Raw genomic sequence first — 15,063 nt, forward strand, 5'->3', positions numbered from 1 at the left:
AAACCGTTTCACTCTTCAGGGTCACTGTGACCTTGACATTTGACCTACTGACACCAAAGTCGAACTTGACCTGTATTTTCTGATATTACACCTGTGTACCAAAAATTATTTAAATTGGTCAAGCCTTTCATGAGTTATCATCCGGAAACAATAAAAACCAACAGATGGACAGACAGACTGACAGACCGACAAGCTCACTCCTATATACCACCCAAACTTCGTTTTGTGGGGGTATAAATACAACAAAGCAAGGGCCATAGCTCTCCTGAACATAAATGAACCACAACATCCCAAAAATATGCAAAACAATGCAGCTTGGTACTGATCACTCCTGTAAGGTTTGTTGGAAATCTGCCCAATAATATAAAAGAAGTGGCAACTTCATAAACTAAGAAGAGCTGTCTGTAAGACAGCACGCTAGACTTTTCTTGAAGTGCTTGACTCTGAATTAGAGCTTTTCCAGTAAAAAACAATGAGCTGGGTTCAATAAACGCTTGATGCCCCCGGTGGCACCCTTGTTGATAGATTTTGCCCCTCAGTCCAAAACGAGGTCAAGGTCAAACTGAGATCAGGTGATGTTTGAAGATGAGGAATGGTCACAGGTTACATCTGCATTAGTATCAAGTCATTCTAGTAAGGGGTATTGATGCTAGACGAAACGGTCCCATATGGTTAACCAAGAGATGGCCCATATAAAGCAACCTAAGTCCAAAACGAGGTCAAGGTCAAACTGAGGTAAGGTGATGTCTGAAGATGAGGAATGGTCACAGGTTATATCTGCATTAGTATCAAGTTATTCTAGTAAGGGGTATTGATGCTAGACGAAATGGTCCCATTTGGTTAACCTCGTACGTACGGACGGATGGACGGACAAATGAACGGACGGGCAGGTCAATCACTATATGCCTCCCGCATCAGTAGATGCCGGGGGCATAAAAATCCAAGTTAAAAAGGGACATAACTCAATGTGTCAAAATACAAATCAGAATTCAAATCAGAGTAATGGGGATTGTTTCTCCTGGTGTAGACTTTGATAGTAAATAACTATTTTAACTTTCAAGTCAAAAGCTTTAATAGTAACAGAGATAACAGAGATATTTGACCTTATCATACATTTTAACAAAAAAGTCAAAAAGTAGCATAATTCTGTCAAAATTCAAATCAGAGTTATGGGGATTGTTTCTCCTGGTGAAGACTTTGATAGTTAATAAGTATTTTAAGTTTTAAGTCAATAGCTTTCATAGTAACAGAAATATTTTGACTTTATAAAAAACTTTAACAACGATGACGCCGACGCTGAAGCTGACATCGGGGCAAGTGCAATAGCTCTACTTCTTCTTCGAAAAATCGAGCTAAAAATCACTGAACCAAAACATGCTAACAAGAGAACCAAGATGGCCCTAGGTCACTCACCTGAGTAACACACCATAACAGTGTAAATATGTTTTACCTAGAGATTACATGGAAACAAATATTCTGACCAATTTTCAGTAAGATTGGACCAAAAAACGTGGCATCTTGAGTGTAAACAAACATTTTCTTTGATTTAACCTAGTGACCTAGTTTTTGACCCCACATGACCCAGATATGATCTTGTCCAAGACATGACAAACATTCTGACCAAAATTTATGAAGATAGAATAAACAAGAGGGCCATGATGGCTCTATATATCGCTCACTAGAGTTGATCTGGCCTATTGACCTAGTTTTTGACCCCACATGACCAAGAGTCAAACTTGTTCTAAAGATCATCAAGACAAACATTCTGACTAAATTTCATAAAGATTTGGTTATATCTGTGGCTTCTAGTGTTCACAAGCTTTTCCTTTGATTTGACCAGGTGACCTAGTTTTTGACCCCACATGACCCAGATTTGAACTTGACCTATATATTATCAAAACAAACATTCTAACTAATTCTCATGAGTTTCAAACTTAAATTGTGGTCTCTAGAGTGTTGAAAAGATTTTCCTTTGACCTGGCCTAGTGACCTAGTTTTTTATCCCACATGACCCAGATTCAAACTTGACCTAGAAATGATTAAGACAAACATTCTGACCCAGTTTCATAAAGATTGAGTTACAACTGTGGCCGCTAAAGTGTTCACAAGCTTTTCCTTTGATCTGACCAGGTGACCTAGTTTTTGACCCCACATGACCAAGATTTAATCTTGACCTAGAAATCATCAAGACAAACTCTCTGACTAAGTTTCATAAATACTGGGTCACAACTGTGGCCTTTAGTGTTCGGGTGACCTTGTTTTTGACCAAACATGAGACAGTTTCGAACTTGACCTAGATATCACCATGAATAACATTCTGACCAAGTTTCATAAAGATTGGGTCACAAATGTGGTCTCTACAGTGTTCACAAGCTTTTCCTGATCTGACCTACTGACCTAGTTTTTGACCAGACATGACCCTGTTTTGAACGTGACCTAGAGATCATCAAGGCTAACATTCTGACCAGGTTTCATAATGATTGGGTCCCAAATATGGTCTTTAGAGTGTTCACAAGCTATTTCTTTGATCTGAACTACTGACCTAGTTTTTGACCCCACATGACCCAGTTTCAAATTTCACCTAGAAATCATTAAGACTATCATTCTGACAAAGTTTCATAAAGATTGGGTCAAAAATGTGGTCTCTAGAGTGTTCACAAGCTTTTCCTTTGATCTGACCTACTGATCTAGTTTTTGACCCAACATGATCCAGTTTCGACCTTGATCTAGAAATCATCAAGACAAACATTCTGACCAAGTTTCATAAAGGTTGGGTCAAAAATGTTGTCTTTAGAGTGTTCACAAGCTTTTCCTTTGATCTGACCTACTGACCTAGTTTTTAACCCCACATGATCCAGTTTCAAATCTGACCTAGAAATCATCAAGACTAACATTCTGACCAAGTTTCATAAAGATTGGATCACAAATGTGGTCTCTAGAGTGTTCACAAGCTTTTCCTTTGATCTAACCTACTGACCTAGTTTTTTGACCCCACATGACCCAGTTTCAAACTTGACCTAGAGATCATCAAGACAAACATTCTGACCAAGTTTCATAAAGATTGGGTCACAAATGTGGCCTCTAGATTGTTCACAAGGCAAATATTGACAGACGACGGACAATGACCAGTCACAATAGCTCACCTTGAGCACTATGTGCTCTTGTGAGCTAAAAATGTGTACCCCCACCCGCCCCCTAGGGTGTAAACAAGCTTATTCTTTGATTTGACCTGGGGACCTAGTTTTTGACCCCACATGACCCAGATAAAAATTCATACGATATTTCATGAAGACGAACATTCTGACCAAGTTTCATGCACATCAAATGAACAATCGTGTTAACACACTTTTCCTTTGATTTGACTGGGTGACCTTGTTTTTGACCCGACATAACCTAGTTTCGATCCAGGCCTAGAGATCATCAAGATAATCATTCTGTGCAAGTCTGTATAAAATCAAAGCATAAATAAAACCTCTATATGGCTGAAAAGGCCAAACAGAAAATTTTGCCCCTTTCAGGGGCAGTTACTCTAGAACCCATGATACGATACGATACGGTTTTATTGCAATACAAGGCCTCTGGCCCAAAATACAAATAACATAACTTAAGATTTAAGGTAACATTATAAACAAACATACATTAAAACAATAACTTGCACAATCATCAAATGTTACTATGTTTTGTATCAAAATGTTTTGCCATATAATTTTGTATTACAAAGGTTAGCAACATTGTGCCTAATGTAATAACATGTATTTACAAATTTACATGCTTCTGTCTATAAGTTAGTGGGAGCGATAAATATGTTTCTGGATTTAAAGCACTTTTATACAATTTGTACTGTAATGATTTCGGTGACGTGTTAATGTCCGCCGATATAGATTGTGTTGCAAAGTCCTTAAGATGGAGTTCGAATAGACTCATGAACAAGTTAATGTCACCAATTTCATTCGCGATCCAGGCAAAGCTAAATCCGTACTGGAACAGAAGATTTTTAACGTGTGTCGCCCATGTTGTACGACCAGCGTCATCTAGGCGTCGTAACATGATGTAACATTGCTTAGGGTATCTTCCTTCATGCATTCTAGTTAATTTCATCCAGTATTTAATACATCGTGACATGTAGGTGACATGTAAAGGAAGTCTACCACACTCACTTAGCGCAAAAAAATTAGCCACACTTTGGTTTAAACAAGCTATCCTTTTACAGAAACGAATATGATAACTTTGGTGTAAAAAACGTTCCCAGATATTTGTATATACTAACAACTTCAATGGTTTGTCCCTTAAAAGTCCACTTTTAACAATGCCTAAGAGGTCCACCTCGACGGAATACCATAATTTTAGACTTATCTAGGTTCAGTTTCATTCCAGTCTCATCACAGAAGTCACTAACAATATTTAATTGGTTCTGTAATTTAATAACGGTCTCTGCTACTGTCGACACGTCATCCGCGAACATCAACGCATACAATTCTGCAATGTCACTAGTAATAAAAATACCACTTCCACATTTTAGATTCACATACTCAATCAAATCGTTTATGAACAAAGAAAAAATAATAGTAGAACTGACACAACCTTATTTCGTTCCAATTTCACACTGGAAGAAACCTGTTAGACCGTCCTTAAGTTTTATACAAGATTTTAACTGTTTATACATAGACTTGAAGACTGAAAGAAATTTACTGTTGTTATTTATACCTTTCCGCACAAGGCTATTCCACAGTTGTACGTGGATGCAATTATCAAAAGCCTTCATATAATCGATAAAGAAGACATACACACGACCATTTCGTTTAGAAAGATATTTTTGTATAACTGCTTGTAGGCTGAAAATGTTGTCTGTGGTTGAGTAACCACTTCTAAACCCGGCTTGTGCTTCGTCAATCACTGCGTTGCTCACTGCCCAAAATGTTAAACGATTACTAAGAACTTTCATAGATAATTTACTCAAACTGTTAACAACTGAGATGGCTCTATAATTGTTCGGATCGGTTTTTGAGCCTTTTTTGTGTATCGGTGTGATTATACTTTCACACCACTCCGGTGGAATATTGCCAGTAGAAAGTATTTTATTAAATAATTTGTTTAGATACGGTAAGACAATGTTAATAGTGTTTTTATACATTTCAATACACGTTCCATCTATACCGGCTGCACGCGCATTATGTAACAAATGTAAACCTTTAAGTATTTCATCATCATTTATTTCCATGTCCAATAGCTCAATATCACGTACATGATTCATGCCTTCAAAAATATTTTTTCCACCTATGTTGCTTTCTGCATATGAGTTTACAAATAACTTCTTAAAATAATTAAACCATTCTTCACTTGAAATGTTCTCAGAGTCGCACCCTTACAGAAGCAAGCCTCTGTGGCGTACATGCTGCGTATTTGCTGTGTATATGCCGCAAACACAGTAGTACACCAGAGGAGTACATTTTACATACACCGCATGCCGCGTACATGCCGCGTACTATTTCGACGAGTACACAGCATGTACGCAGGAGGTCACTAGTACACTTCAAGTACGCAGCACAGACTCTGAAAATTTAAGGAGTACACTGCATGTACGCAGGAGGGACTTGTACAAGAAAATAGTACACTGCATGTACACCGCAGATACTTCGAAATTTATAACACTTATATTTAGTTGCATTAAAGTTGTTTCCCCTTGATGCAGTTACGCCATTTTCTTCAGATGTTTACCAAATTACATGCTACAAAAAATGATTTATTTCATTGAAAAGTGGATGAAGAAAAGCATACTAATTTATTTGATAACATCAATCTACATTATTTTGGTAAGGGTAAATACTTATTGATGCATGTCACTTATCTTTTTTCTGTTTTTTCTGTCCAAATGATCAGCATTTGCATAAGAAAGTTGGTGGGGTAAGGACTATGCTATTTCGACAATGCAAACTTCCTATGTAAAACTGAGATTGTTGTAACAACGCGAGAAATGCACGGGGATCGAAAAGAAACTAATAATTATAAGAAAATGTATCTCCGAATAAATTGTAAAGTATCAATGACACTCAAAAACATGTCCCAACAGTGCACTAGAAGAAAATGCATAGAAGTTTTCGGGGTAATTATTTGGTACCGTAAGTCTCTCATATATATACAATATATATATTCTTCAATCAAGGGTATGTCAGTGTAAATGAGCTGAGCGTTAGTTTTCTAAGAAAACGCCGTTAAACTATGTTACACGAATCACACGTGCACCGCTCTTTCACAAAACTATGTCCGCCATGTTTTCTTCAGTGAACGAAATAAAAGGAGTATTTTACCTTAGAGTTCCTTATTGTAGAGTACGATTGACTTTCTAATCTAAATAAAACATCACTTTTTTTATAACATCCCACTGTCCGATCTTTCTGATCACTTAACGATCACTCACAATTACAAAATAAAACCAACGTGTCATCAAAATTATCACTTTACACGGCTTCAATGGACATCACGGCCTACTAACATTAAATTTGTAATCATGCGCCAACCAAACAAGTGATGAAAGATCGGCACTTTTTCAAAGACATGTTTTATTCCTGTAATTTTCTGATATTCTAACCTTCAAACAGCCGAATTGTATGCACAGAAATAACGAAACATTTATGTAATATAGTTTTTTAGTTTAAATTTTGGATCTATCTTTTTCCAGCCCAACAACAGACATGTATATGTCACAAACCCGTCTGTCCTCGAAATCAGTGTCAAAGGTTACTAGAACATAAATACAATAAATAAACAACCGCTTACTATGTTCTTATAAGTCCTGTAAGATGAAACGGCTCGTGATTATACATTCATATATATATTCCGTATCGGGAACATTGACAATCACAAGTCGATCCTTACCACGAACATGAAAACAGTTACTTTTATGCCTTTGTTTACATTTCAAAGGTAACTATTCACATATACGTTCAAGAACGTAAATTTCGTGCTTTCCGACCCCACATTGTGTGTAAACTTTTGTATTTAAAAGTATGGTGTATTCGCAAACCATTTGTAACTTCCGACTGGTAAATGTCATTGAGAGTATCAGTTATGTCTACGAAATTTAATTGAATATTTATGTTTTATACTTGCAAAAGAAAAACTTGATGGTCATGGTCGCTGACTTCGAATTCCTCGCCCATCACCGACGGGAACAAAAACCCACTTGAGGTGTGAAACTTTTCACGTAAGGAAGCCATCCAACTGAGGTTAGTGTCCTCGATCTAGGTACTAGTCTGAGCCTCAAAAATGTCTGGAGGGACCCCTGTAGCCTTTCCCCACCAACAAAACCTGGGAAAGTTCATTGTGTCGTTTCGGTGTTACTCTCAATCAAACAAAATAAACATTGTTTCCCGTTTTTGTTTGTTTGTTTTATATAAATGAATATGCAAAAAGGGTTTGTTTGTTTCAGTGTAACGTCAAAATGTAATATTACAATTATAAATCAACTGTGAACGCCACATGCATTATTTTTTCACGAGGGGTTAATGTTTTAATCTTACAGGTAAAACAAATATATTCCTGTTGTATAAAGGGTAAAGGTAAATATATATGTATATGTGTGTACTCGTGGAATTAAATGTTAAGTGTAAAAAGTATATATTCACAGTTCAAATCATCCATGCTAAATAATACGTCGAAAGATACCTTAACAAATTTATATTTTCACGTATCTGGGCGAAACATACCGTCCCTTACAGAAGAAAAAGGCCTGCTGCGTACTCTTGCTGTGTACATTCAGCGTATATGATGCGTACATGATGTGTACTGAAATCAAGGGCTTTAAATAGTACGCAGGATATACACCGCACATACACCGATAGTACGTTTGTAGTACACTTTTGACATGCAAATGAGCTCTGCCGCGTACTACTTGCTGCGTACATGCTGTGGACTACATAGTACACAGAATGTACGCTGGAGGAATTTAGTATGCGAGAAATAGTACGCAGCATGTACGCGGCACATACACTTTTCACATGCAAATGAGCCTGCGGTGTACTACCCCTGCGGCGTACATGCTGTGTACTTCTGCGGTGTACATTCTGTGTACTCCTAGCCCGAGTCCTGTGGCGTACATGCTGTGTACTCCTGCGGCGTACATTCTGTGTACTCCTGGCCCAAGTCCTGCGGCGTACATGCTGTGTACTCCTGCTGCATACATGCTGTGTACTCTTGTGGCGAAACTGCTGTGATAATGTAAATTCCTTACCCCACCAACTTTCTTATGCAAATGCTGATCATTTGGACAGAAAAAACAGAAAAAAGATAAGTGACATGCATCAATAAGTATTTACCCTTACCAAAATAATGTAGATTGATGTTATCAAATAAATTAGTATGCTTTTCTTCATCCACTTTTCAATGAAATAAATCATTTTTTGTAGCATGTAATTTGGTAAACATCTGAAGAAAATGGCGTAACTGCATCAAGGGGAAACAACTTTAATGCAACTAAATATAAGTGTTATAAATTTCGAAGTATCTGCGGTGTACATGCAGTGTACTATTTTCTTGTACAAGTCCCTCCTGCGTACATGCAGTGTACTCCTTAAATTTTCAGAGTCTGTGCTGCGTACTTGAAGTGTACTAGTGACCTCCTGCGTACATGCTGTGTACTCGTCGAAATAGTACGCGGCATGTACGCGGCATGCGGTGTATGTAAAATGTACTCCTCTGGTGTACTACTGTGTTCGCGGCATATACACAGCAAATACGCAGCATGTACGCCACAGAGGCTTGCTTCTGTAAGGGGTCCTTAACAAATAGATATGTTCTCATATCTGAATGGAATTACAGTCCAATACCATAACAAATATATATATTCACATATTAGGGCGGATATAACCACCGAAAGCATATCAAGAAATGTAGATGAATTTGCTTATTAAGAGAAATCTTTCAAAATCAGAAAATTGTCACTTGAAAGAGGAGGCGGATTGAGATGTGGTGGTAAGATAAAACAAGAAATTAGCCAAAATAAAATTAAAGAAAGAAGCGTGCTATTCACTCTTGAATGCTGACAAAGAAGGAAGATGCCGTTTCACGATTGGTTCAACAGTATAAAAGGAATTCATTGATTGGCTTTTACCGTAGTATATAAATTAACATATTTCAGAATAGGACCGATTTGCTCCAAATGTACAACAATGACATAAATAATTTTATCTACCTATAAAATTCATAATATATATATGAGCAGTACAATTCCTGTAAATGAGCACTACGTAAAGCGCTCAGTGCCCCTCTCGCACACCATACCTATAGTTCGGACTTCTTTATGTGTAAAGGCATGTGCACAAAAATGACAAATTTTGCCAACACCTGGTAAATTGTAATGTTTTTTTAGAAAAGTAATAAACGGAAATAGAAAAATAGCTCTCAGCTCATTTACACGGATAGTTTAGCTTTATTATGTATGTTATAGTTTTTCGCAGTTATGCACGATGACATAGAATACTTACCCCGAAAATTGTAACACGAACATACTGATAACTTTTCCCACTTTACTTTTTAAATTAAAGTAAGAGTTCAGCACTTCATGGTTTTGATGTATTGTCACATTGGAATAACGTTTGTTTTACAGTTACTTCGAAATTCATCAGAAATGATATCATGTACCCCACCCACCTAATTCATAATTTCAAAATAGCATAGGCCGTAAGGAATTTACATTATCACAGCAGTTTCGCCACAAGAGTACACAGCATGTATGCAGCAGGAGTACACAGCATGTACGCCGCAGGACTTGGGCCAGGAGTACACAGAATGTACGCCGCAGGAGTACACAGCATGTACGCCGCAGGACTCGGGCTAGGAGTACACAGAATGTACACCGCAGAAGTACACAGCATGTACGCCGCAGGGGTAGTACACCGCAGGCTCATTTGCATGTGAAAAGTGTATGTGCCGCGTACATGCTGCGTACTATTTCTCGCATACTAAATTCCTCCAGCGTACATTCTGTGTACTATGTAGTCCACAGCATGTACGCAGCAAGTAGTACGCGGCAGAGCTCATTTGCATGTCAAAAGTGTACTACAAACGTACTATCGGTGTATGTGCGGTGTATATCCTGCGTACTATTTAAAGCCCTTGATTTCAGTACACATCATGTACGCATCATATACGCTGAATGTACACAGCAAGAGTACGCAGCAGGCCTTTTTCTTCTGTAAGGGCACTCACATGCATTCTTATTAGCCTTCTTGATGTGCTTCCAAAATTCATTTGGTTTATTTAGACTTTCAATAAGTTCATTTCGCCGTTTCCGCTCTTGAGTCAATCGTTTTGCTCGACACGTTTTTAAACACGTTTTTCGTGTTTAAGTATTCGCGCAAATCATCATGGGAATTAGTTGTTCTAAATCTTCTAAGTTTATTATACTTCAAGTATTTCGCATTTGTACAGTCAGCATCCCACCATTCTGGCTGGGTCAATTCACTGTAGTTATCATTTACAGTACGATGTCTCGTTTGCATACACTTTCCAGCAGTTTGGTATAGAGATACGAATTCTTTTTGACTATCTATGACGTTTTCCTCACACATTTTCTGAGAAACTTGTAAATACCCTATTAAATTCTGTCAAAAAAGCATTTTTCAGAGAATCACGCCATCTGCACGGCGAATATGTTAATAGGTTGCCCTTTTTGTGTGTTTAATACATTGGTTCCGAGCAGTTTTTCAAAGCCGAGCTGTAAAACACAGGTAACTGGGAAGTGGTCAGAAATGTCAAGGTCGCCAACATGAAAATCTGTAATTATGTCAAATAAAAGATGGAATCTAGCAATCAAAAGGAACCGAGATCTTATTGTGACTTAAGTTATGTGTAAGTGTGGTTAAAATGTCACTTCTATTGTGTTCACGAGCTAAAAATTACCAACTTCGGCTCTTTCAGGGGTCAATCAGGGGCCGTAACTCTAGAACCTATGACTGGATCTGTCAGATTCACTATGGAATCCAAGATTTATTGTTTTTGAAGACATTTTGAAAGTTTGTATCAAATCAAACCATAAATAAAGTCTCTATATGTCTGCAAAAGCCAAAATAGCAAATTTTGGACCTTTAAGGGGCCATAACTCTGAAACTCATGACAGGATCTGGCCAAAAGAACCGAGATATTATGCCAATACAAGTTGTGTGCAAGTTTGAATAAAGTTGATTGCAAAATGTTGTCTCTATAGTGTTCACAAGCCAAAAGTAGCATATTCTGGCCCTTTAAGGAGCCATAACTCTGGAACCCATGATGGGATCTGGCCAGTTTTCGAAAAGAACCGAGATATTATATGCCAATACAAGTTGTGAGCAAGTTTTATTAAAGCTGATTGCAAAATGTGGTCTCTATAGTGTTCACAAGCCAAATATGGCAAATTTTGGCCCTTTAAGGTGCCATAACTCTGCAACCCATGATGGGATCTGGCCAGTTTTCGAAAAGAACCGAGATATTATGCCCATACAAGTTGAGTGTAAGTTTGATTAAAATCAAATACAAAATGTGGTCTCTATTGTGTTCACTGTGTTCACTGTGTGAAAGGACGGACAATGGACGGACGGACAGACAACAGATGACGGAAGAAGGGTGGTCACAAGAGCTCACCCTGTCACTACATGACAGGTGAGCTAAAAATATGCACAATGAGGCTTGGTACTGATCACTCCTTTAAGATTTTATTAGTCAAGGGCCACAGCTCCACTGAAAATGCTGAAGATATGCACAACTAGGCTTGGAAATGATTACCTGCAATGATCATGATTTATCCATCCGGTGGTTTGTGACATACAGACTGACAGACAGTCAGACTAAATCAATAGGTCTCCCCCACTACATGTGGGATATATAAATATTCACACACTGCAATACATGTAAAAATGACTTACCTCACATTTTGTACATTCCTGATTTTTGTTGTTTACTTCTTCTTCAACAGTATCAAGTGAACCACTCTGCAGAAGTAGGTCAAGATTTTTATGGAAAAGCTGACGACGTAAACTTAAATGAGACATGTTCCCCTTAACTGAAATAAAATACATTTTCTCTGTAATAGAAATTCACATATTCACTGTAACAGAAACAGAAGGGCCATGCTAGCCCTAAGTTGCTCACCAGACCTTGACTGCGAATATATATATATATATATATATATATTATATATAATTATAAAAAATATTTTAAACAAGAAGCTGCGTTCAATAAATGCTTGATGCCTTGGTGGCATCCTTGTCGATACAAAGCAACCTAAGTCCAAAATGAGGTCAAGGTCAAACTGAGGTCAGGTGATGTTTGAAGATGAGAAATGGTCACAGGTTACATCTGTATTAGTATCAATTCATTCTTGTAAGCGGTACTGATGCTAGACAAAACGGTCCCATTTGGTTAACCAAGAGATGGCCCATATAAAGCAACCTAAGTCCAAAATGAGATCAACATCAAGGTCAAACTGAGGTCAGGTGATGTTTGAAGATGAGGAATGGTCACAGATTACATCTGTAGTAGTATCAATTCATTCTTGTAAGCGGTATTGATGCTAGACAAAACAGTCCCATTTGGTTAACCAAGAGATGGCCCATATAAAGCAACCTAAGTCCAAAATGAGGTCAAGGTCAAACTGAGGTCAGGTGATGTCTGAAGATGAGTAATGGTCACAGGTTACATCTGCATTAGTATCAAGTCATTCTAGTAAGGGGTATTGATGCTAGATGAAACGGTCCCATTTGGTTAACCTCGTACGGACGGACGAACGGACGGACAGGACAATCATTATATGCCTCCCACATCAGTAGATGCCGGGGGTATAAAAAAGGGGCGGAGCAAGACGAAAAATAGGAAGCTTAAAGTCAGGTGCCTCCATTCAACCAAATTTGAGAGAGAACCTTATAAAGTCACTGCAGACCAATGATGAAGATCCATCAAGTGCTTTAAGGGAAGTTTTTTAAAGTATTTTAAATTGAAGAGACATTATAACGAGGCTAAAGACCAAGTCTGATGAAGATCTAAGATGTTTGAGTCTTTCTCTATTTGGAGCCTCAAAGACCCCTGAAAGGAGCAAAGTATCCTTATTGGAACAAATTTGGAAGAAGACCTTATAATGCTGCAACAAACTAGGTCAGAAGATCCATTAAGCTGTTATTTCAAGTAAGTTGTTTAAAGAGTTAAGAAGTTTTCTCTATTTTTAACTGTAATGGCAAAAGGGTTTAAGTTCACCCGTTCAAACAAAATTGGGAGAGGATGTTAAAATGATGCTACAGACCAAGTAAGATCTAGATCCAACCAAGTAAGGTCCAGATCCACTGAGTGGTTCATGAAAAGAAGATAATATGTTTTTCTATTTTTAGCCCTAGCAGCCCTTAATGAGGCAGACAGCCCTAATTTGAACAAACTGGGGAAAGGAACTAAAAATGATGCTACAGACAGTGTTTGATGAAGATCCAACATGCGGTCCATAAAAATTGCTTAAAGGCTTTCTTTTTTAGCTTAAGCGCCCCCTGCAACAGGTTGCCAAGTGTCCCCATTTGAATAAAATTTGAGAGAACCTTATAATGATACTAGAGACCAACTTTGATGAAGATCCAGAAAACGTTTCATATAAGATGTCCTTAAAAGGCATTTTTTTTTTAATTTTTTTTTTTTTTGGTTGGGTTTAACGTCGCACCAACACAATTTTAGGTCATATGGCGACTTTCCAGTTTTGATGATGGAGGAAGACCCCGGGTGCCCCTCCGTGCATTATTTCATCACGAGCAGGCACCTGGGTAAAACCACCGACCTTCCGTAAGCCAGCTGGATGGCTTCCTCACATGAAGAATTCAACGCCCCTAGTGAGTCTCGAACCCACATTGATGAGGGGCAAGTGATTTGAAGTCAGCGACCTTAACCACTCGGCCACGGAGGCGCCCTATTTTTATTTTAACTTCTAGTGGATCATAAAAGAGACCAAGACTAGTGTCCTTATTTCAATATATATATCGCAAGTTTGATGATCCTCCATCAAGTGGTTCATGAAAAGAAGTCATTTAGGATTATAACACCATGCAACCACAGAAATATTTGGTATAAAACAAACAACACTTTTACCAACAATCTTCCTGCCCGATGCATGTTTTACCATACTGTCTCATAAGACTGGATATTTTAAGTATTCTAAAAAAAGTTGTCCCCCTTTAAAAATGAACATCATTTGTATTTAGAATAGCTAAAAACTACTTTAAACCAAGATATGTAAAATTTGAGCACTGGGAATCACTGCAAATGAATCAAAATGACAGTTGTTTAAAAATGTGTTTGTAAGGTGCTGAACTGTCTGAAAAAAAAACTAACAGAATGTGGTGGTTGTTGCTACCTTAACCAAAAATTTCTAAGTCGAAAAAGGGGCATTATTTTGTATAAAAAAAGCAAAATAGAGTTATGGAACCTGTGCAATGTAGGTAAATTTATCACAGTGAATAAATGTGTGAAGTTTCAATCATTTCCCACAAGTGGTTACTGAGATACCAGCTTACATACAAAAACTTAACCAAATTGGGACGCGGATGCCCACGCATGGCGATTCCAATTCCAATCTAAAAAGCCTTCATAGTGTAAAATGTACTCGATAGTGTAAAATGTATAATATCCGAATTTACACCAGGCGGCTACTGGTACCTATAAAATGAAATTTTTCAAGACTAACTATTCGAACTAAAGAACAGTTGTTAGAAAACGAGAAAGACCTCTTTCAGATTTATAAGATACAAGATCATAGGTTGGTTAGTATATTGACGGCACTTTCCAGTTAATAACACCTACTCTTCACCTGAAGCACTTTTTCTTCGAAACTTTCCTGGTTCGAGTTCTCGCGGGGAAATGAGTATCTAAGGGAAGTTACTCCTACTGATTTATGATTTGGGTTTCCGACCACAACTTTACATGCTTTATTTCTGATACAGTGTTTCTATCGCAGATTTTCCCTGCAGTCCAATTCAAAGGGCAATATATTCATTTAGTGAAGTCTAGCCCAGTATTCTACAGATACAGATACAGAAAGACAATGAATCAGAAGGAAAATGTTTA

General features: G+C 37.7%; 1 protein-coding gene across 1 annotated transcript in view; it reads right to left on the reverse strand.

Annotated features, from left to right (window-relative positions):
* Nucleotides 1-14,855, reverse strand: part of LOC128548896 (uncharacterized) — a 47,153-nt gene extending 32,298 nt beyond the window's left edge. Inside the window, exons 1-2 of the mRNA XM_053524507.1 lie at nucleotides 14,800-14,855; nucleotides 11,895-12,031 (exon numbers count right to left, since the gene is read on the reverse strand). Of these exons, the coding sequence (XP_053380482.1) occupies nucleotides 11,895-12,020 (126 nt within the window). The 5' untranslated portion in view covers nucleotides 12,021-12,031; nucleotides 14,800-14,855. The remainder of the gene's footprint in view (nucleotides 1-11,894; nucleotides 12,032-14,799) is intronic.
* Nucleotides 14,856-15,063: the final 208 nt, after the last annotated feature.

Source organism: Mercenaria mercenaria, chromosome 15 (assembly GCF_021730395.1).
Source record: "Mercenaria mercenaria strain notata chromosome 15, MADL_Memer_1, whole genome shotgun sequence".
NCBI lineage: Eukaryota > Metazoa > Mollusca > Bivalvia > Venerida > Veneridae > Mercenaria > Mercenaria mercenaria.